Here is a 23,555-nt window from a genome sequence, read left to right on the forward strand (position 1 = left end):
CAATAGTGTGTGAGAGGGCAAAAACCAAGTGAGTGTTATAAGTGAGCAAAATCTATGACACTGTGACTATGCTATGAGAGATAATTTAGCATTACCTCTCACACACTACTCAAATGCTCTCATTCCCATTTGAAATGCTCTCATGAACGCTACAGATTTATTTGTATTATTTATTTTTGGCTCAGACACTACCGAAACACAATCACACACTACGGAAATGGTCACACCAGCAATTTTACACAATTTGGAAGAGTCTCAAGTACGGCTGAGGCTGAACAGCGCGGATGGAAAACTAAGGCCTGTCCAGTCGAATTTGGCTCAAGAGGATTTGTTTGCAAATCAACATCCAGTTTGTTGAAGACCTACGTGAAGCCGTCAAATCAACTTTGACTTCCTTGTACCCACCCGATGACCTCGATGAATCCAATTCTCCTAAAATTCGGCACTAAATCCATCTCTCGTATCCGACGACAGCTCAGGCAACACTGGTCAGAGAATGAGATTGTGACAACTCGTCCTTTGCTTGAACTACATAATTCTTGGTCTTTTGCATATTTTTCGCCAATCTCCAAACGTGAATAATGTATTTAGAAATCAATCTCTGAACTCACTGAAAGAAAACTTCTAATTTAATTGAAGTGAACTGCATTTCATCACCACTAATTATGAATTCATTGTATTAGTCAAATACAGTATTTCACAATCAAAAGACAATACAAAAATCAGCAATCCACCTATGATCATAATTTATATTGTGGTACAAATGATAACAAACTACAAATAGCTAAATAGCCATGACACAACAGAAACCTAATGTGACGTTCGCATCAGTGGATTCTTCAGAAAAGAGCGATCCAGACAAACGCAAGCAGGACTGACGCGTGATTCCAAATCCAGGATGTGCACTTGTTTGCTGCGTTTACTGTATGCTCGCAGCGGAACGTCGGCGTCTCCGTCATATCCCTGACATTGCCGTGCGGGTAAATGTGGAACTGACTCTGTGAGAAAGCAGAAAAGCGAGAACATACGTGTGCATGAGGGTTGCACCAAAAAAAAAAAAAAAAACACGAAAAAAATACATAAACAACATTTTCTCGCATTTCGTTTGATTGGTTAATTGGGGTAAAATGTCAATTAAGTAGCAATACATGATATCACCACAGTATGGATGAATAATTATGCACGATTAGCATTCATGGCAGCCTTTCGGGAACCAAAAGGGGTCCCAGCTGCTGGAGTCCAACCTAGCTGACGACAAACTGGACCGGTTGCCAACCAATCGCAGAGCACATACCTGTATAGACAAACGATCCTCTATGGGCAATTTAGAATCTTCAATGAGCCAAAGAAAAAAGCATGTTTTTGGAATATGGTTGGAAGCCCGTGTACCCGGACACAACCACGGGGAGAAGGTGGAAAACACCACACAATTCAATTTTTTAAATTGAATAGAATTGTATTTTAATTGAGTATTTTTTTTTTTTTAAACAATTCCCATTTTATTGAATTTTTGTTTTTTGATAGCCGGGATAGGCCCCAGCACGCCCGCGACCCAAGTGAGGATAACAAAATGGATGGATGGATAGTTTAGTTGAGAGTAGTTTCGCCTCTTAGTATGAATTTGTCAATAGCGTAGCAATGCATGCCATTTTTACATGTTCGTGAGTGCAGTTTTATGATGAAAAAGAGTGGGAAACACTGGTCTACTGGAGTTTTAACAGTCCTGAGTTGCACGTACGTCATTAGCGAATACAATTTCAATTTGCGACAGGTTCTTCACCGCGCTCTCGTACTCCTCGATTTCCTTTTGGTTTGAAACAGAGCCTCCCAGAGGGAATCTGCAGGGAATTCATATGGAATGATTAGACCGACTCGCGGTACAGTACGTGTGCCTGGAGGGGGGAAAAAAAAGGTGTGGCAAGTATCTTGTAGTAGCAGAAAGAAGCGTGGATCGCTCTCACCGGTGGTTCAGGTTTGTCATATTGGGCTGGCTGGCGCATGTCACAATCTCGATTTTGGGGTAGAAGAGCAGGAAGGCCAGGCACACCTCGTCGGTGGCGGCTAATCCCATCTGCGTAAAGGCAAATGGGCTCTTCCCGAAACGTGTACTTATATGTGTCATTTTTGAAACGATACCAACCTGCGTGGCCGCTGTCCTATCAGACGTACCGTAGGAGCACTCCACCACAATATCGTCTCCCTGTCGCCGACAAGACATCTCACATTACCGAAGATTCTATTTGACTATGCGTGCTTCCAACTTCATTCATCGCTGTGATCGTTTATCTCACATTTTGTTAGCCGGTGGGCATAACAACAGATTATTTGGAGTCACTTGTTGCTGAGCAGAATTTGTGGCGCACAATTGTTTGTTTTGTCACTTGACAAATGAATGAACGGAAATGCCATTAATCCAAAAAACAGCACAACATTTTGAAATAAAGGAGGCGCTCGTTTAAAGCAGGGGTCAGGTTTCAGAAAACACCCGCAATAGACGAAATCAGCAAAGTAGCAACCAATTATGTACTCTATATTTATATACATTTCAAAGTTTCTTGTGATGTACTTCTGGGAGGTGCACTTATTTATTTGTCCACTTGAGGTCACCGTCCACACACTGCACAAGCACATTCCCTCAAATGGCGAGTGTGCTCTTCCCCGTCGTGGATCAAATTTACAAGACGTTTCATTGAACTTTCCAGGAACTTGAAGTGTCATGCGATGTAACGTAATCTTAACAAAGCAGGCTCACCCACCGGCTCGATGGTCTCGATGCTTCCCAATCTGGAAACCTCTTGCGAGTTGAAGTCATAGTTGGGATTCACGCCGAGGAAACCTATTTGCTCTCCATTTCTATCCACAGCAAGCTAAACTGTTGTCGTCATTATCGTGGTTGTCGGGGAATTGTTTTTTTTTACCTGAAATGTCCGACTCGGACCTCCCTCCCGGCCGCATGAGTGTACATCGTCACGGCAAAAACATGCAGATCCGGCACGGGGTTAATGATCTGGATAAGTAGAAATGTTGATTTCGATATACGGTAAACCCTGATGGGTATTCACATCTTTCAACGACGTACCTGAGAAAACAGACTGGTGTTACACACGCCGTAGGTGCGGAATTTAGCAGCTCGAGGAGGGATGTCGTAGTCGATGCGGCGAGACGGCGAGACGCCCGCGGACAGGACGCCGACGTCGTGCGGCCGCAGTTGATCCGTGTAGTGCAGCCTCAGACCCGAACTGTCGGTCCTGCCTGTTGGAGACAGACAGTCGCCAACACCGAATGAGTGCACTTTATGGGGAGAAACCCAAGAAGTTAAGTTCCGATTCGAAAAGCGTAAGACTCCAGCTTCACGTCGCCTACCCGATTCGCCGTTTGGGTTGCTGTAGTGGATTTCCAGCCTATAAAATGCGGCACCGTCCCCGCCTCCGATGGGAATGCCAGTGTTTTCCGGAAGCTCAAAGATCTGCGGAGGCGAATGGACAGTGTTGGGAAGATGACTTTAGAAATGGAGTTGCAAGTTACCCTGTTGAAAAAGTAAGATCACTAATGATCTCGTCAGGGTCGACACACCGCCGACTTGAATGACTTGACACAAGTCACAGGAGAAAGGCGTCAGAGAATGAAGGAAGTGGAAGTGGCCCGACCTGGCCTCCGACGGCCCACGCGCCCACGATCCCCAAGCAGTGGTCGCCCGAGTGGCCCCGGTAGCATTGGCCGTCGTAGGCCGTGGTCACGTACGGCGGGCAGCTGGAGAGCAGCACGCGGCGCACCATGTCAGCGTGCTCAATCGCGGGCTCCATCTGAAATGAAAAGACGTCCCGGGGAGCGCTCATGAAGCATCACCGGTCCATTTTGAAGTTTTTGTCCAATTCATCATAATCAATAAGCAAACTGTGTAACGGCTGTGTACGGTGGAATTAAAAGTGAAATGCCGACAAAATAGACCACGGGATGGGAAATGAGCCAATGAGTGAACTCGTGTACCCGTAGTCATAATCAAAATCAATAACAAATAAAATACAATCATCAGAACTGAATTGAACTGTAATAAAATACAATACAAAATACAATACTAAAATCAAAACATTAAATATCAGTAAAAGAAAAGAAAATAATGCAAAATAAAAATCTAAACTAAATCATCACAATAATGAAAATTAGAATGTTCAAATGTTTGAAAACTAAAGCCTCGTAAGGCAGTACAATCATTTTCTGGGGTGAAAGTATTTCAAAAAGCTGATGAGCCTAAATATAGGGTACCAGTAGCAACGACATTTCTCGAAATCAAATCAAATAAGCTACATTAGCGTGCGTTGTGAAACAAATGCACTCCATTCATTTTGGAGCAAGTGACCTGAACTATGTGATGCTTGGCAATCAAGGTCGGAAGCTTCATGACCTTGCAGTGGTGATAAGTGTCCTGCGCGGGGATGGTGATCTGCAAAAAAAGGGCAAATAAGTACATTTTATGGTTGTTTTGTAACACTTGCAGTATATTTGCATTGTCTCGCCATTTGGGACAATGTCAACGGAATGAAAGGAAGATATTATTCTTACATTCTCCATTGTGGCACTGATATAGTTTCCATTTGTTACAGTGGTTCTGGGGACAAAATTCAGCAGGTTGACTTCTTTGGTACCGGCGAGACCCGCATGGAACCCGATCTCATCCGTAGTCCCATAAGCATATATCAGTTTCATGGGTTGCGCCTAGCAAATGCCAAAATGGGATTGAGCACAAAAACAGCATGAATGCAAACTTTCCGTGGGAAGTATTACGAAACGAGCTTTTTTTTTTTTATCAAGTGGGACAACTCATTACTGCTTTGACATCGCACTCTTGTTGCTCGGCAACCATGCTTGTAAGAGCTTTTCTTTACCAAAGCCGTGTTGAGTTACGAACATTTAAAAGAGACCAAACTGCGTTGCTATGGCGCTCATTCATGTCGGAACGTACCGAATCGACGCCTTCGGTGGAGGGTAACAGGAGAAGACCCAGAAACTGAGGTTGCGTGAAACTTGAGCTCGGCAAAAGACAATTACATCTCCCACACAATAGATTGAAATTACAAGTGCAAAGTTGACGGCTCCATGGCGTAAAACAACAAACAACATGTACGGTGAGTGAGGAGTCCCGATTCAATTTAGGATTCGTTGCGATTGACACTCATAACGACTGCTTCCTGGAAGGTCATATTTACACTTTTGTAGAAATTAACCCCTTATTTTGTCTTAGGGATGCGAATCCTCGAATAACTCACGATATACTTCGGCGACGATATCAATGGTATCGCGATACGGCAATTGCGCATATAATCCCAATATCTGTGTCGCCTCCTTTTCATGATTGAAGCAATGAAAAATGAACAAATATCACTTTTTGTTCTCCATGGTTGTCAACTCTTGGTTTTGCGACTCTTAGACAAATAAGCAAAGCAAGCAGTGAATCACAAAAAGATTTGACATACTCAGCAATGTGTTAATTGGTCGATTGGATACGCAGTGCTGACATGGCATATATGAAGAACAAAGTTCTATTAAATAGTTCAAGTCAACACCAAATGAACAGTTCAGATGCAAAAGCGGACGTCTCTATTTTTTGGGGGTAAATTGAGTCAAATTAGGTTTTTCAATTTCTGGTTCCAGGCTAAAGCTAATCATTTTTGATTTAGCGTATGGTAAGTTCATAAAGTATATATTACAAATTGATATCATTTCAAAATAAATTCAATAACAAATTGCCCAACTCCCAAAGTTACAATTTGAATGCATGAAAATAACATTTCAAAAATAAATAAGAATACATTAAATTAAATTAAATTAATTGGATCCACACTCCTGTTTCATTTCAATATAATTTACAAGCAAAACATGAAATACATTTGAAATTAAAAATATAAATCACTTTAATGTATGTCATGTAATGTAACTACGTCAGAGTGGACAGTTTGTTGTCTCTGTTTTTTTTCTCTTTTATTTTGCTTTGTTTTACTCTGCGAATGAGAATCTGTTTTCAATTGTCTTCCCTGGAAAACTAAAGGGTGAAATAATCATGTTCAAAAAATACTAATATGAAAACATCTCCCACTGGTCCATGTTTCTGATCCTAAATGGAGCTTGAAGTCCCACTCACGGTGATGGGGAGGTCTTGCTCATCACACGTTTGGAAGGCCCTGGAAAAGGTCATGAGAGTTTGACCTTGGCTCTCGGTGAGCGACAGCAGCGTGTAGCTCTGCTGCCGGTCCTCCGCGGGGTAGGAGTTTTCTGTGGAATAATAATCCTGCATGGAACAAAACCCTTTTGTGAGAAAACCAATCAGGTCTTGTTTAAAAATCATCAAGCTTACTTTGAAGTAGGTTCCGCCGGGCCCGACCCCCCCCATGACGAGATCGGCCCCCGTCATGTCTCCGTGGGGACTCAGGCCGAAGCCGATCCAGCCGGTGCTGTTGACGATGAATTTGAACGTCACGTTCCCGCGCGCGTCGTCGAATCCCCACTTGACGCAGACCAGGCGCTCGTCGTCCAGGTAGTCCACGAAGGGCAGGTCGGGATCCCACGCCTGGGCCGCTTCGGTCCAGACCAGACTCGCCAAGCGCAGGACGGGAAGCAGAGCGAGCATGACGTCTCGCTGAGGCACGAGGGTTTTCCGCTGAGGCCGACGTGCGCTCGGTAGCCGAATACCCTCCCGCCCTCTCGACACACCCGCGGAGAACCCACGTGACGCAGACAATATCCGGCCCCCCCCAATCTGTAAACTACAGCCTCTGCCAACTCCCTCAACATCATCATCATCATCGTCATCGTCAGCGGGTGTTGAGCAGGGCCAATAAAAGGTAGCCTGCATTTGATTCTGGCTGCATTTTGTTCTTCTTAATTGCAGGTGGAATTAATTCATCTGTCACATTTTTCAAAATGACATTTGATCATATGCTCACCTGCAGAATCTAATGAGATACAAAACACAAGAGATATTTTTTGTTCAAATATAATGATGTTTTGTTTCGGTTGACTTTGGCATTAATATTAAAGTGTGCAAACACCATAATGAGCCAAACACAGTGGTGGGCGGGCGGGCGGTGACCGAAACGTACGCGGCAAATGATTGACACGCCTTCTGTCTTTGATAGGTTGTTCTTTCTCTGGCGTGGTGGTTTCTTAAAAAAAATTAAAAAGGCGGAGGAGTTTGTGGACATTTTCATTCGAGTTGATGAATTAATGTAAATATTATTCACATGTAAATGAGAGTACACTTATATGAGATAATGCATCGTGATATAATGCAGTTTTTCACGGGTCACGGGGAACTGGAGCCCTGGACTGGTCGCCAGTCGACTAAATTCACACCGGCACTGATTGTTTTATTTCAACTAGAAGCAAATTGGTCAAGTTTGTGCAGTTGGAGCAGAGACAGCAACATGATATCATAATGACTTGCTGTAATGCAACTTTCGGCCAGCTGAGGTCGACACTAACATACTAAAAATAATAATAATACTATTGAACTGTTACGTTGTTGTTGTTGTTGTTGTTGTTTGCACTTTGAAAAATAGCCAACGTTTCGAATTAACTCGGATTATTCAAAAATAATGACTCCAAATTATATTCCGCCCTTACATTTATATTTTATTGTCGTTTGACTGACATTTTTTCAAGATATATATGTTTTGCGTGAGCCAATATTTCAGTCATGTTGACCCAATGTGAAAGGTCTCAATGTATGGGATCGAGTCCACCTTTCCGGTTCCCCGTTGGCGGGTGCAGGTCACTCCCAGCACACACGCGCACGCACGCACGCACGCACGCACAGGCACGCACACACACACACACACACACACACAAAGCTCGGGGCGGCCCGCAAGCAACACGCAGCTCGTCTCCGACTTCACCCGAACCCACTTTGGCTTTCCCCTTTCGCGGTTTTTTTTTTTGTGTTCCCCCCCCCCCCCCCCCCCCCCCCCCACCGCACCCCTTTAAAACTGTTTTGTGAACGCTTGTTTAGAAGAACCTCCGTGTTTACGTACCGAAGAAGAAAAGCGGCGGAAGGAAATGTCCAGCTGAGTGTTGGGAAAGCCTCAAAACCGACCACCGGGGCCTGCTTTTTTTTTCTGTAATGATTGATAAATGCTTCGACTATGGCACTGAAGGTAAGCGCAGCAGCGCCCCACAAGCTGGAATAACCGCGGCGTGTATTCGTCGTCGTCTTGCTGTCCTTTTGGGAACGCAGAGGCGGGCTGACTGTTGCACTTTCTCACGTTAGCTCGACAGTAACTTTGAAAGTCCAAATGACGAAGTGAGGCGCAAAAACACCCGAATATTATCGTTTGGAAAAGTGTACTTGACTCTTAGCGCGCCTATACGTAGCAGTAGATGACGCTAATGTTTCACCATACATGGAAAAATGTGTCACTAAGAAAGAGTCTTGTGACATTTTACCACCTTTCAAGTGCGGGTCACTTGCTGCTCGCGTTGCATGCTGGGAATTGTAGTCTGTTGCTTCTGTGCTTCAATGTTTTACACAGGATTTCATCTTTTTTGAAGATATGAATGCATTGAAAATGTAATATAAAATAACTAACATTAAAATAAGTGGCAATTTTTTTAATTTACTGAGAAAACAAACAATTGTTTGAAAAAAATCGATTTTACACGTCTGTGCAGTAAGGCTGCATTCTGTCTAAAAGAACCATGTTCACTATAATGTATAGGCCTCAATTAGTAGAGCCTAGCTTGAATTTATAGTGCTATTTTGTAGAGCTCAGCCTGGTTAAATTGTTTACATGTGGACAAGTAAAACAAATATGTGTTTGTGCACCAGTTTTTGGTTTAATAAGACCACTTTCTGGTTCACGGAGGATGTTGAACAGGAGGAGGGTGTCAATATGTTACTTTTGGGGCTCAAATGATGAAAATGAATTCCTGTGTGTGCAAATCCTGTTATTGTTTAGTTTTCTTTTGTGTAATTCTTCTCTCTGTATCTGTCCTACTATTTAGTCTTTTCAATGCTTAAAATTATTGGGGCGAAGGGTCATTAGAACAACTAAACGAGTGCGTGCTTAAAATGTTTGCACAGTAACGTGTACATCATGCATTATGTCAGGAATTAGCTGCAGCCCCATGCACTGTGAATATGACACCGCTCCCAAATGGTAACGTGTTGACTTTGTGCAGAAGTAAATATGAATAGTGAATTTCGTCACCAGTCCAAAAGTTACCTAGTAATGTGCAGGAGCTGTTAAAAGTATACTTCTTTTCCTTGCTTGTTTTTGGTTGACACTGCTATCCAGCTAAGAGTCAGCAGAAAACAGGCAAAGGGGAACTAGTTTGCCCTGTTTCATATTGCACCGAGGTGGCTTGTGTCATGTGTATTAATATTTGGTAATGTTGTGCCGCCTACAGAAAAATGGGTGAAAACAAACAAACGTGTGTGTTGTGTGTGTGTTTAGGCACAGGTTTTATACGACTTCACTGCGGAGCCTGGAAACAACGAGCTGACTGTGAAAGAAGGCGAGACCGTCACCGTCACCAATCAGGTGGGTCGTCCTCTCGCTGGCTTTTTGTCACCTGACACTTTGCAGCAGCTCGTACTGACAAGTTAGAGGTCGTTTCACTTTTTTTTTTTCGACTTCCCTCCCAGTTAATCGTTCGCGGCCCCACTATATCGCGGCTTTTTAAGCGATCATTTTGAAATGGGCTTCGACAGTAGGTTTTACAGGCAAATCTGAATTCAGAGTCACGCGCCTTCAGTGTCGTAGCCCGTTTTGCTGCTACGTGCCGGGTAAGACTGGAGTCTACCCGTAGAAGACGCAGCAAACTACGAGCAAGAAAAAGAGAACGCCGGCCGGCCAGCCAGTGTAATACAGTTCCACATTTTGCCGTTTTAGTATTCGTTGTTCCCACAGAGCAGAGGGAATATACACTGAAAAAATGAAAATGTTATTTTAAATGTATCTTATGTCAAGTGAAAACCTCTTACTGTACTTATTTTAAGACAGTTTTGACTTTATTCTAAATGTCCAGTAAGACAAAAAGACTTGTTTTAAGATAAAAGATCTTATTTTAAGAATCGTATCAAGTCAGTTCAGATTAGTTCCACTGGCAGATTTTGTTTTCACTTATTTTAGGGACAGAATGTCTTGTTTTTAATATTTTCTTTCTTGAAGGTCTTTATTTTCCCCCCAGTGTATGCCTGTGAGTGTTTTTTTTATGCTCTGTTTGAATGTGTTGCTGCTCCCATGTGTGGCGGCAGTCAGGGTCCCACATTAGTGGCCCGATGGAGTTTTCTGTCTGGGGGGGGGGGGGGGGGGGGGGGGGAGTGTGCCGCTTACCGTGAGCGCTCTCACGTGTGCGTCAAGCAGAAAGCTCGCAAGAGCAAGCAAGCGGCACGAGGAGGGGGGGCATTTCCTGTCTTCTTTGTTTATTTAGGATGGCGGAGGAGAACGTTAAAGACAGCATACGACAGTTAATCTCGCGTGCAGCACATTTGTCCATTCAGACGACGATTATTGTGCAGAGCGATTGAGACGACTTGAGCGTGCTTCACGCCACCAGGGTGCGCCAGCAGAGAGTGAAGGCAGAAAACTTTACGTGAGGATTCATACTCCATAGTCGCAATATCGTCATTTTATACGTCTCACGTGCAACAACCCGCGATATATCGAGTATATTCGATATATCTTGGTTTTTACCCCAAATATTTTTAGTTTTATCCACGCGTGTATGTCTAGTGTGTTTCGCATTATATGTTAGCATTCAAATAGCAGACATTCACGAGACGAAAGTATATGGTTTGGTGAACATCATGTTGATGCTCACAATGTTTCATTTTCTTTTGTTTTATGTCATTATGACAGTAAACTTTAAAGTGGCAGTGACAAATGAACATCTTGAAGCAAGCACACTTGACCTCTTATTTGAAGAACTGTGCAAGTGAGAACAGGCGCTAAAGAATACTTTTAAAAAGTGTGTTTTAAGGAGTTCAAATTAGCATGTGAAAGGGGAAAACAATAAAAACTGTTTTATAAAAATGGTCCCTCCACTGTATATGGCGGTTTTTCACTGATTGCGGGTGGGTCTGGAACGCATTCCTCACGATTAACGGGTGTTCACTCCAATTTGTTACAAGGGTGAAGATTATTGTTGTAGCAAGAACCCTAACCAGCGCCACAAGTGAAAGTGGAGACACGTGACTTTCCCAAAAAACAAACGGTCCTCCCAAGGTCTCACACTCGTGCATGTCACAAACGCGGCCCGGAGGAAGGAAGGAACACGGCAAACATGATGTCATTGCAGTCGCTCACCAACAGTTCAAAGGTCTCTGAGCCGTGTTTGCTGGCCCGCATAGTTTTCAAAGTCTGTTTTAAGCGATTTAGGTCGCAGTCGACCGTTGTGACTTGAGACTGCCTCTTAAACTTCTTTTCTACAACTTGTCTAACACAGCTGATGCCTTGTAATTAGAGGAAAGTGGGATTTTTAGGGGAGTGGGGGGTGTCAAATTGTCCAAATTCTCAGAATTTCAGCCTCTCAACAATAAATATTTTGATTTCTGTAGTCCTCCTTGACAGCAGACACATTATCTTTGTATTTGTACAAGACATTTGCAAACGTCTGCTTATCCGTTTTTTAAATCCAATTCCTCAATTAATGGACAGATGAATCAATTATTAAAATAATCCTTAGTTGCAGGACTTGCAGCCGTACTTAAGTCGTGTTAATGTCGACTGTCGGGAAAAAAATCATTAGGTGAGCAACCCCCCCCCCCCCCCCCCCCCAAGAGCGCCACTCCATCATAAACTGAGAACACCGTGTAATGGCAAGTTCAGCATACTTGTGTAAAAGTAAGTTAACCACTGCAGTAGAAAAGTATAATAGGACGTAATAAAAGCTGTGCAGTATTTTTTTTATTTGTTTTTATGAAACAAAAACACTCCGATGCTGTGCAAACGAGTTCATAGCGTGCCTTTTAGTAAACTCGAAATGTCGCGTGCTAGCAGTTAACGTTAGCACCTCCGGCTGGTTGCAAAAATAGCCACGGTTCCACTGCAAGTAATTGATCTAAAATAATGGAAACATTCAAATTAATGTCGACGTCTGCCAAGACACATTTGAACAACGTGTGTCCTCCACCAAGGTCGATGGTAATGGCCTTGGTGTTTTTTTTTTTTTTTTTTACAAGAATTACTGACAAAGTTCACTGCTTGGAAACCAATTGAGCTGACAAGTTCACCTTTTGATTGATTTTGTTGCTTTATCCCAAATGTTGTCAAATTTGGGTTGCAGCACATCGGTGGTGGCTGGATCGAAGCGCAGAACTCCAGAGGGGATGTCGGACTGGTGCCCGAAGACTACATAGAGGTAAAGATCAACACACACGCACCTAAATGTCACGCATCCTGTACTGTAGAGAAAATAAACAAATAGCAACACAGCTGGCTGGCTGCCTGCCTGAAAGTGAAATCTCAACAGGATGCGCCTCCCGCAGAGTCGTGGGTTAGGGCGAGAGCACACAATTGTTTTTGGACTTTTGAGTGTTTTTTGGATGAACCTCCAGTGGAACGTCTTCGCGTTACCCCAGAGGAATGCACCTGTGAAAGTCATAAAGACTCAACTTGGAATTGTTTCCCCTCTGCTACTTCCATTCCGCAGCTCAACAAGTCGCCCCTCCCGTCGTTCCCCGCTGCAGGAACCCCAGCGCCGGCCGCCAACGTCGCAAATTCCGATCTGTCCTTCTTTGACGCCTTCGCCCCCGCGTCGACGCAACAAAACCAGGTAATGCCGATGGTTTGTCACGCTTGAAAGCTCAACACGGCGGCCAGAAATGCTATCTTGGTCTTTTTTTTCCTGCCTGTGCGAACCACACACACACAAATGCAGAAGTGAGAGCCCCCATATCTCGTACCGCTTTTGTCATGTATGCATTTTAGCGGCGTTAATCGTTCTACTAGCAGGAAATGAGCTGTACCAGGAAGTTCCGAGGAAATGAGTGTACTGCTGCATCAGTAGAAATCTGGGCAGCGAAAGCGGATGAGTCAGGAAACGGCCTCCCTCACTCTCAAACTCCCGCACACACTCCCTTTACCTTCTCCCCATTCCATCCTTCACCCGCTTGGCTGTCGGCGCCTTGTGATGATGTCACCTTCTCTCCCTTCCCTCAAGGTGGACACTAGGGGCTTGAGCCCCCAGCCCGACACCCCCGATACCCCAGTTTCCCCCTACCTTTCGTCCCCTGATGAGGTAACCGCCACTCGGAGGTGGTCAGCAGGCAGATTGGCATGAAACCCACCGCCCATAAATTCTACCCCCCCCCCCCCCAACCCCTCCCACCCCTGTTGCCTGTGAACCGCATGATCCTACACTAACTGTGTATTGCCCTAAACACACTTTTATTTTGATTGGTTCAAAATCATTCGAACCTATTATGGAAAACATGACATCGACAGTGGGTATCAAAAGTCTACACACCCTTGTTCAAATGCCAGGTATATAAAAAAATATATATATAATCAGACTAAGATAAATCATCATCGAAACATTTGGACATCACCAACAACTGGATGTTCCTCCGCAAAATTGTACAGGTTATAGGTCACACTAACTCATTTACTGCCGGTGGTTTTCAACGCCTCCCGTCCCTCATAATTGACGTGCCGAGCAGAGAGTCACCACCTAATCTTTATCTTCTACTCAAAAGCTCTGCTGATCTTATTTTCATAAAAGCTTGGCATTAGAACAGGGGTGTGTAGACTTTATAGCCACTATACTGTATATTCTGGAATACACTGTTGGGATATTGTGTGCCATTCGGATCATAAGATGGTTGGTGCGTTCATTTCAGTGTGTGTGTGTACATAAGGACTCATTGTTTGACTACCAGCTCTGTATTTGGCTTGCGCTAAGCTAATAGGAATTTACAAAAGGCAAGTATGTGCTATGATGCATGTCGAGGCCTACAAGGTTTTCGAGTGCATGCTTGGCAAATGTACAAATTGGCGAATTATTGAGATGAATTGCCTGAATTGGATATATTACGATGTAGATGTGTCCATCACATGTCATGATGTGCCTTACTTTATTTGACTCTTCAGGCCCACAGCAACGGCAATGACCCCTGGTCAACGTGGAACGCGGACCCCTCGGCGGGCTCCTCCAACAACTGGGCATCCAATCCGGAGGGCACCCAGACCGGCAAGGCGGGTGACTCCTGGGCCGGCGCCCCTCAGGGCCACCCTCAGGCCTACCAGGGTCCAGGTAAGAACGGATGTTCCGCATTTCAGACGGCACCTGTAGGAATCGATACACCACATGGACATAAATATCAATACACACCTCTTAATCAATAAATGATCCCATCAGGAGATGGGTTAAACCCCGTCGTCGTTCTCTCTTGAATCCTATTTCTTTGTGGGAACAGCTTGAGTAAGGACGTTTTTTCCGTTCCACATCGAGCGAACCAATATCCATAAATGGTATGGGGAAAACCCCCATCAAACACTAGAACATAGAACGGAGCAGAGTCGGACCTTCTCTCAAGTCCAACATCGTCCCAAATGTCAATGTACAAAATTCCCATAGACGCACCCTAAAATCTTGTCCTTCTGAAAGTCTTCCCAGAAGAATCAAATCTGTTTCTAGCTGCTTCCATTTGCACTTGCATAAGATTTAAAGTGTAATAATGACATATTTATTGTTTTGACTTTTTCTTTCTTTAATTCTTTGTGGGTGTTGGCCGGTCCTGGGGTTAGGGGGTGCCGCGACTCTGTAAGAATGTTGAAGGTTGTGCGCGGCTTAAAGGTTTTGAGGAAAGGCTAGTTTGTATCATGTATTTTTGTAGAAGTTCAGTATTGAATATGTAACAACCTATATGAAAACACACTCCAAGGTATTAACGTGATCTTGATGAAGTCATTCTAACATTACTATTATTACCGAAATCAAATTGTTCACCTATTAGATTGCAGATCCACCAGAACTGTGTAATGATACAAGTGTGCGTTTTCCCATATACCGTGACACAAATGAAATATCTCGCCCATGTAGAAAAAAGAAAAAAGGTCATCTGCAGCTGTGTGTAGTCTGACACAGCAGATATTGCACGCAGGCCGTGCGCGGTGGAAAAGTTGGCTTCACGTATGAGTCAAGCAGGCAAAATTACGCCTGACCTCAATTCTCCATTTGTTTTTGTGAAAGGAAAACAACAACGGAGCAGAATTAACAGCTTTTTTCCACTTTCTTTCTCCCTCTTTCCAAAGACATCTACCCCTATCCTTACCTTATTGATTACACAGGTATCCTTGGCATGGTGTGGCCAGAGCTTTTCTCCCTCTCATTTCTGTGTGAGGAGGGCAAATATTAAAAGCATGTGTGACAACTTCAGATTAACCCTGTGTTGACTGTTTGGTGCAAGCTGCGACTGCTTAAACATAATTGTTAGGGGTGGTACTTTAACACATTCATGGTGATTTAATTTATTCCAAACACATTGATTAGTTTGGAAAAAAATAACGCATCTTTATCACATTTTGTGTCCCAAACAACGGACAAAAGTCCGTGCGGTAAACATGGACAGTGGTCAAATGGTTCCGGGCAGCCCGAATGTGCTTTTATTAAGATTTTTTTTAATGCCTCAAGGCAGAAACTTTTGCGTCGACCAATTTGCGTGGTTGACTTAGCCAAGGTACCAGATTTGTATTTAATTGTATTCCTCCCCCACAGCCCTATTTCTTTTTTTATATAAATGCGTTGAAAAAGTGAAATCACCACCACAGGGCGTGAGGAATTCTATATGGGCTGAAAATGATTCCGCTAATAATCTTTCAGCCAGCCTGGTTTGGCTGCTCCCCGTCGCTACTGGCTGGCATGATCAACTAACTCCCCCCAAAACTTGTATGCAACCTATTTTGGCCATTGTCAGATATACGGTATATTCCTCTCGTTTTCTAACTCTCCTGTTGTGATGGTGTTTAAATGTTTTGGTTGCTTGAGGCTGCATTAAGATCTGCATAAGGGACAACTAATTATGCTCCATTACTTACTTGCTTTGTAGTGTGTGTTTGCTTTGACACACTTTCCCATCTAAAAACTACTTCAATTGCTTTTCTCGTTTTTCTGATGTATGCTCTAAGACTCTTAAAAACGCGCTCCTCAAACCCGAGCATCGATATAACCAGACGGCACATCAAGGGCAGAGTGCAACATATCGATCTCTAAATGCCTTTTACATTGTCCTCCGTTTTTGGCGGACTCAACTCCAGGAGCTGAGGATGACGAGTGGGACGACGAGTGGGACGACAAGTCGACCGGAGGTTACGGCGAGTCCGAATCTGGAGACGGCAGCGGCATGCAGCGAGGCGGCGCTCACGCCTCAATGAAAATCAAGTAAAGAGTCATCATCATCTTGGGTGTTTGCGACAGTACAGAAAATGGGATCTCATACTGTACTCCAATTTTGATGAAGTTTGGACTTTTTTCACATGGATTCAATGTTGTCTGAAAGACCGTTTCATGTCAGCTTATTATTGGAACCTGTTTTATTGAGATACTTTGATGGGATATACGAATACGGTGGAGCCTCTGTTTTCGGATGCCCTAGTTTTTGGATGATTTGGTTTTCAATTATCATTATTTTTTTATTTTAATTGTTTTTTTGTCTAAATTTTGCCTGTTTTCGTACAAAAAACAAACTGCGTGACTGATTTGAATTGATACGTGTTCATCCTTGAACAATTTCTTAAATTGAGTATCAAGGGTTCAACAGACGGAAAGGCTTATTTCATAATTCAAGTCAAACCTTCAAAATAAATGCAAGCGGTTATAATATAGTTTCACCAAACTTTGTTACAAGGTTTCTTATTTAAGTCATGTTCAATAAACAAGTACAAAATAGTTTAGGTGAGTCTTCTCAATAAGCCACCAAAGGGCCAAATGAAGTGTGGCGAAACTGTTATTATACTGGAGGACTTTTATTTTGAAGGCCTGATTTAGTGATTTTTTTGCAGAACGTTATGCTGAAGTGTTGCTAAGCAGACCGGGAGGCTTGTTGACATGGTGGTCGTCCAGTGACATTCATTTCTAGTTTCTTAGTTTCTTCCGTTGTCACCTCACCGTCACATTTCCATTTCCCTTTCAGGTTTCCTGGCTTCTCCAAGTCTGGTCCCGAGTTGTACCTCCTATGCAAGCAGATTGCAAAGGGCAAGGACAAGCTACCGATCTATGTAGGTTCTTTTTTTTTTGTTTTTTTTTTTTTGTTTCTTTTTTTTTCTCTCTTTGTCTGTTGGGTTCTTGCAGAGCACTGTGATCTTTGAACATTTGAAGAGAGTGTGTTGGTTAAAAGATTCTACTCTGCTTCGTGCTGACATGCAGCCTTATCACTTGACTTTAAAAATCCTTCAAAATGAGCAGACTTCTTTCTGCGAGCACAGATGGGAGAGGTCGGTCCGGTGTGGCTTTACCCAGAATCGCAGCTGGACTGCGTGGTCGCCGATCCCAAGAAAGGCTCCAAAATGTACGGCCTCAAGAGCTACATCGAGTACCAAATCACACCCAACGTAAGCGGCTCGCTCTTGCGACGGCCTCGCCGTGCCGTGCCCGCTCGAACGTAACTTGCGGCGATGCGCTTTCAGACCACGAACCGACCCGTCAACCACAGATACAAGCACTTCGATTGGCTGTACGAGCGGCTGCTGGACAAATTCGGCTCGGCCATTCCCATCCCCTCCTTACCGGACAAGCAGGTAACAGGTGCGTGTCGCTCTTTTCTCAGCTTTTGTCGAGGTTACAGGGCAAGGGAGTCGAGTGTGCTCTTTGTGCGTGCCAGGGCGCTTTGAGGAAGAGTTCATTAAGATGCGAATGGAGCGGTTACAAGGCTGGATGAGCAGGATGTGCAGGCATCCGGTCATTGCCAGCAGTGAAGTTTTTCAGCTCTTCCTCACATATAAGGACGAGAAGGTCTCCACTTTGCACTGTCTCTCAGTTTGGACTGAATTTACACTGCAGGTCCAAGTGCCCAATTCCGATTGAACTCATTCATCGCCAGCCGTTGTCAGAGCAGACATCCCCTTATTGCCAGCTGTTTTAGAGCACTTTGACTAATCTTTTAAGACCTACGGAATATTGTGTTCTGTGACAATGTAAGCACTGAAAGCGTAAAAATGTATGAATGGAAGTAATGAACTGTGTCATACTTTCTCACAATCGCAACACGTTTATACAAGACCTATACATACTCTCTTCAAGTGGGAGGTGCCTAAACTTGTCTCCCTCACAATTGACGCGACAAGCCGAGATTCACCCCTTAATCTTTATCTTCTACTCAAAAGCTGTGCTGACGTACTGGGTATTGTTAGTCATTGCAGCCGTTTACAAACTTGAATTTCACAGGCAAGCTGGACGAGAGCCTCTTCCACACCCAACCGGTTGTGAAACGTACTTTACCAATAGCCTGTACATGTCCTGGCAGAAAACGGTGGGATTCCAGTTTCGTGAATATTAACGTCAACAGCGATGAAAGAGTTAATGTCTGCTTTAGTTTACATTGACACAAGATGTTCATTTGTGCTTTTTGAGAGGGCGCGGGTGTTTTTAACTCGCCAATTGATGGATATCGATGACCTCAAGCTGGCGTTGCCGGGCTACATGTGATCTTTGGGTTTACGCTGCACTCACGTTGGCAGATATCCGATGTGTGCTGGATTTCGTCCACGTTCGGAAGAGGCCCAATTCCGAGCTGAAGACATCCGATTCCACGCGTTTATTCTTTTTACGCTGCCGTGTCGCGTATCCCAATCGCATCACCCGAGAGTAAAAAAAAAAAATCTCGGAATTGTGTCACTTGAACCACGCAGTGTAAATCCGGCCTCGTAGCTAAGTGCTAATACGTGATGCTAAGATGTTTTTAAATGGTGCAGGACTGGAAAATGGGCAAGAGAAAAGCCGAAAAGGACGAGACGGTGGGAGTGATGATCTTCACCACGATAGAGCCCGAAGCTGCAGACTTGGATCCTATCGAAGTGTAAGAATCACAAAGCAGCTCTCAGCTGGCCACACAAACACTCACCGGGCATGTTTTTGTGGACGTTCGCACACAGGGAGCAGAAATGCGAGCAGTTCAACAGGTTCACCAAAGCAATGGACGACGGGGTGAAGGAAATCCTCACAGTGGGCCAAGAGCACTGGAAGCGATGCACCGGCCGTGCGTACAGCACACACTGCTAAAAAAAAACACTGTTTCTATTTCAAAATACTCGTTACGTGAAGTCCTATTCGCCTCTGTTAATTCAGCTCTGCCGAAGGAGTACCAGCGAATCGGTAAAGCTTTCCAGAACCTCTCCTCGGTCTTCACCAGCAGCGGGTACCAAGGTATTGCGACAATACAAAGTATGTTGTGTGATAAACACGCTACTCTAGGAAGTCCTTATGTGAGTGCTGGCGGAGCGGCGTCGACTCGAATGTTATAGTCTACAGGAAATTACGACATGGAGCATCCAGTCAGATTCGGTCATTTTTACTACGACGTGATATGCTGGGACATACAGTTGCAATGAAAATTATTCAAGTCAATTACATGTACGTATTTGAAAAAGTTTAAAGATGGCCATTCGTATGATCGCAGTAGCTGTTCATTTCCAAGTATTCATCCAGCTGAGGCCTTTCCCAGCTGACATTGCTTGGGCAAGAGCTGGGCTTCACCCTGCACCGCTCACCAATCAATTGTGCCCTGGCGCACACAGACGAGCCCGTACCAACTCTTTCAAAATACTGTTTGTGAAATGAGCAAAAAAAATACAAGTTACAATGGGGTTAAGTCATTTTGAGCGCAACTATATGCATATATCATTCGAGACCTCATTTTAGTTCTTTCATTGGCATTTCAGCTTTGCGTCTTTAGCATTTGTTTGCATTCATAGTCTTTCTGAGCAATAAATGGAACATTTTTGTTTCTTATTTTTCCATTCCAAGCGCATTTATCCACTTGTCGTGTATGCGGAGCAGTGTGTTTTTTGGAGAAATCAACCGTCTCCTTCCCGTAGGTGAGGCAACACTGACTGATGCCATGACGGCCGCAGGGAAAACGTACGAGGAGATTGCACAGTTGGTAGCAGAGCAGGTAAATGCTAATTGTTGTTTCAGCGAGATTATCATCCGGTAGTCCTTTTAATCTTGAGGCATCGCTAAAGTGTAATTTGGGTCGTTTTTAATCCAGCGTTTTTTTCTTCACTCGAGGAAGTTTACGTCTCACGTGTCCGTTTCCTCTCGTTGCCTTTTTTTGAGTACCCTTTCGACCCAGCGTCCTGCTGGCGGTATCTGCAAGGGAAGAGGTCAACATAGAAAAAGTGTTGGGACAACACTTGACTCCTTCACTGCCGTGGGCGTTTACATTCGCCAACTGGAACACAACCGGTTACTGCCACCGCCGAATACGTTTGTGCAGTACATTTTTGTTGACATATGAAAGTGGCCTTTTGTTGTGCTGCGGCATGTGTGGTGAGACTGACTTGAGCCAGACGCGTACCTCTAGTCTCCCTTGTTTACGTGTCGTAGAGACAGAATCTCTGAAGTCTCATCAGTTTCGTCTTTTTCTCGTGACAAATGGCAGCCGAACATTTGGATAAATAGAATCTCTTTTTTTCAGGAATCTGCAATACTGGAAGCATTTTAGGTTTCAGTTGTTCACTCCTTCCCGCCGCTTAGATTCCTGTAGTTATCCAGTAAATCTTCCTTCATCTTGTAATCTGAACATGTTTGCGTCTGTGTGCCTTTCCTCCGTGCAGCCCAAAAAGGACCTCCACTTCCTCATGGAGACCAACAACGAGTACAAAGGTTTGCTCGGATGCTTCCCGGACACCATCGGCGTCCATAAGGTAACTTTGTAACTCGTTAGGCAGGAGTCCAGCCATCCATTTTCTATGGATCCAGTCCTCCAATGTGCTAACCACTGTCCTGCAATTAAATAATAAAAATGCATTAAAATATTCAAAATAAATGACATTAACAAAATCTGTCCCTCCCTTAAGGTTTTTATCATTCAATTTAATGAAGAAAAAAAAAAACAATTGCTTCCCATTAGGGAAGAGTTAAAAATGTATTTGGTCTATTGCCACAGTATGGTAGTATTTTTGTGTTGATCTCTTGGGCTCCCCCTACAGGTGTTAAGTGTTACACACCTTGGGAGATGGCAATGCAGGAAGGAGTTCTCTGATGAAAACAATGTTTTTGTTTATGGGGGGGAACTCATTTTTATTCTCTGGGATTAAAAGGAAAGAATTTGGAGTACACACGTTTCATTGAATTGGGACAAGATTTGTTGTTGAGTTATTCAAAAATGAAGAAAAATTGTTTTTCTTCCCAAACAAACAAATCCTGAACCTGAACCTTTATCCATGTTCACACATAAATAGTTGACAATTGTTGTTTTTTAAACTCTGTAACTCTGGTGTGAATGTCCCGTGTTGTAGGGGGCCATCGACAAAGTGAAGGAAGGCGACAAGTTGGTGGCCACCAGTAAAATTAGTCCTCAGGAAAAGACCGTCATGGCCAAACGAGTCAGCACCATGTCTTACGCGCTACAAGGTAGACGCAGAACAGCGCTCGGCGAGAGACTCCTCGGCGTATTCTCACCGTTTTGTCTCACTTGTATCCCTCAGCTGAGATGAACCACTTCCATAGCAACCGTATCTATGACTACAACCGGGTCATGCAGCTCTACCTGGAAGAGCAAGTCAAGTTTTACGAGACGGTAAAGAGCAACGTTGTCCACCGTCTGTCACGCTTAATTGGAGTCTGTGGCAGCCCTCGCCTTGGACAAATGCTCATCCGTCTTTAATCTGCGCTGTTGTTGTCTCCTTTGCACCCGCAGATCGCCGCCAAGCTGAGACAAGCTCACAGTCAGTTCACGACCATGTAAAGCAACTGTCAAGGTGCGGCCAAAGTCCCGCGTAACTGCCTCTTGAGGTTTTTGTTCTATTTTAAAAATGTCCTTCTGCTCTCTTCTCATCTCGTAGGCCGCTTACTGAGCGTTAGATGGCGTTCAAAGCGGAGAGGCTCGGCGGTGTCGCGGATGACAACACGCAATTGGCGTTCCTCTTTTTTTGTGTTTAAGATCCGCAGGTTGGCGACGGGAACAGAACACGCAAACCTGCAGTTTACACAATTGCAAGCGATTCGTGTCACTACAAGCTCTTTTTAATGAAGAAGAAAAAATGAGTTCAGAAATCAACAAAGTTACCGCGGCAACTATTCTGTGCCTTTTCATATGAATGTGTGTACTGTGCATGTTGTCAGTGACGCATCCCTCGAAGGAATTGTGCGTTTGTGTGTGCGCTTCCTGTTCACATGACAGGAAGCTCCACCCCTTCCTGTCCTCCACCCACGTGCCTTGCTCCGTTTAAAACAAACAAACACACACACAAAAAAAAGCTTCAATCCAATTCCATGTCTCCATTTGATGACGTTTACATTTCAAGACATAACACGCGTTTAAAGACTTAATGAATGATTCCCGCTCCCTTTGATCTGATCGTGTGTTTTTTTTTTTTTTAATATATTATGAAAGGTGCACAAGCTGTCGAGCACATATGCAGTTTTTGCTTTTCGCTTGCAATCAATCCCTACCTTATTTTTGGTTCACCTTGTTTTACTATCATGTGATACCCAACTATAGTATATGAATAAATACATATTTAATAATCACGCTGACCGGCATCACAGTTGCATGTGTACAATGTAAGTAAGGCCTGTTTGAAAGATTCCAGGAGCTATTATGGGCGGTCCAAACCGACCTCTATCGTCTTTGTAAAGGCAGACATTACGTTGAAGGTGTGTTGGCTCTTATTTGTACAAGTGGCTGGTGCGTGCACAGTACATATAAATAAATATACGCTATTCTATCAGGTGCTTCCGTTTGAGTTATTAAGCAACGATTTTCTCCTTTTATTTATGTGTGAAGAATCCTCGCCTTGTTCTCAGCGTGGGTGCACAGTGAGGCCCTTATCCGCGCGGAGCCGAGTCTTGCGTTCGAGAGACTGCGAGGAATGAGAATGAGCGAGCAAAGGGTCAATGAGGGGGTTTGTGCAGTCGTGTAAAAGGGTTGGGGGGGGGGGGTGAAAGGGGCCTTTTAGTTCCGCACGAGGTTCCCGCTGCCATCAGGTGCAGCTGGATGGGAACTGACGCAGCTTTTCACCTTGTGTGTGAAGTCGCTTCAAGTCCCTGGAAAGTGAAAATAAATGTCAATTTGACACGCTACTCGGTGGTGTTCACAAGCCTGCCAAATTTAAATCATGGAAAAAAAATTGGCAAGTATATGAACAACAACGAGGCGCTCTAAAGCGGCCGCGTCAGCTTTTTCAAAAGAAAGTTCCGCCCTTCTCGCTCTTCCGCCTTTCTCTTCATGACGTACACGCTCTCACGGATGACGATGAGGCGCTCCAAAGCAGCAACGCAAGCGGACTATCTGAAAGAAAGATGCATTTTTGGGATGTAGGCATAGCTAGCTAGCTAACTGCAGGTCACAGTTGCCATGGACAACTGCAGATGTGAACAAAATTCAAGTTCTTATTTAGGGT

At 44.0% G+C, this 23,555-nt stretch overlaps 2 protein-coding genes across 7 annotated transcripts; one reads left to right on the forward strand and one right to left on the reverse strand.

The window, feature by feature from the left end:
• Nucleotides 1–611: 611 nt before the first annotated feature.
• Nucleotides 612–14,200, reverse strand: moxd1l (monooxygenase, DBH-like 1, like). Of its 4 annotated transcripts, XM_061753420.1 has the most exons (14): nt 14,068–14,200; nt 6,350–6,947; nt 6,137–6,283; nt 4,561–4,713; nt 4,358–4,441; nt 3,648–3,803; nt 3,364–3,466; nt 3,080–3,252; nt 2,919–3,007; nt 2,757–2,853; nt 2,141–2,200; nt 1,962–2,071; nt 1,739–1,838; nt 612–998 (listed from the first exon to the last, which is right to left on the reverse strand). In XM_061753420.1, the coding sequence occupies exons 2-14, from the start codon at nt 6,845–6,847 to the stop codon at nt 840–842; spliced, it is 1,929 nt and encodes a 642-aa protein (XP_061609404.1). In that variant the 5' UTR covers nt 6,848–6,947; nt 14,068–14,200; the 3' UTR covers nt 612–839. The 4 variants fall into 4 exon arrangements, 3 of the variants coding, with proteins under 3 accessions (XP_061609404.1, XP_061609405.1, XP_061609406.1); XM_061753421.1 differs by lacking the exons at nt 1,962–2,071; nt 14,068–14,200 and having other exon boundaries at nt 858–998; nt 6,350–7,939; XR_009785388.1 differs by lacking the exons at nt 1,962–2,071; nt 14,068–14,200 and having other exon boundaries at nt 971–998; nt 2,753–2,853; nt 6,350–7,939.
• snx9b (sorting nexin 9b) lies at nt 7,955–22,880 on the forward strand. Of its 3 annotated transcripts, XM_061753423.1 has the most exons (20): nt 7,958–8,147; nt 9,447–9,533; nt 12,280–12,354; nt 12,646–12,768; nt 13,156–13,233; nt 14,085–14,247; nt 16,251–16,374; nt 17,126–17,210; nt 17,418–17,543; nt 17,619–17,736; nt 17,813–17,943; nt 18,903–19,006; nt 19,083–19,186; nt 19,276–19,353; nt 20,025–20,101; nt 20,766–20,855; nt 21,450–21,564; nt 21,639–21,730; nt 21,851–21,911; nt 21,996–22,880. In XM_061753423.1, the coding sequence occupies exons 1-19, from the start codon at nt 8,136–8,138 to the stop codon at nt 21,896–21,898; spliced, it is 1,830 nt and encodes a 609-aa protein (XP_061609407.1). In that variant the 5' UTR covers nt 7,958–8,135; the 3' UTR covers nt 21,899–21,911; nt 21,996–22,880. The 3 variants fall into 3 exon arrangements, 2 of the variants coding, with proteins under 2 accessions (XP_061609407.1, XP_061609408.1); XM_061753424.1 differs by lacking the exon at nt 13,156–13,233 and having other exon boundaries at nt 7,959–8,147; XR_009785389.1 differs by lacking the exons at nt 20,025–20,101; nt 21,851–21,911; nt 21,996–22,880 and having other exon boundaries at nt 7,955–8,147; nt 21,639–21,662.
• The last annotated feature ends 675 nt before the right edge of the window (nt 22,881–23,555 follow it).

Source organism: Phyllopteryx taeniolatus, chromosome 18 (assembly GCF_024500385.1).
Source record: "Phyllopteryx taeniolatus isolate TA_2022b chromosome 18, UOR_Ptae_1.2, whole genome shotgun sequence".
In the NCBI taxonomy this organism is placed as follows: domain Eukaryota; kingdom Metazoa; phylum Chordata; class Actinopteri; order Syngnathiformes; family Syngnathidae; genus Phyllopteryx; species Phyllopteryx taeniolatus.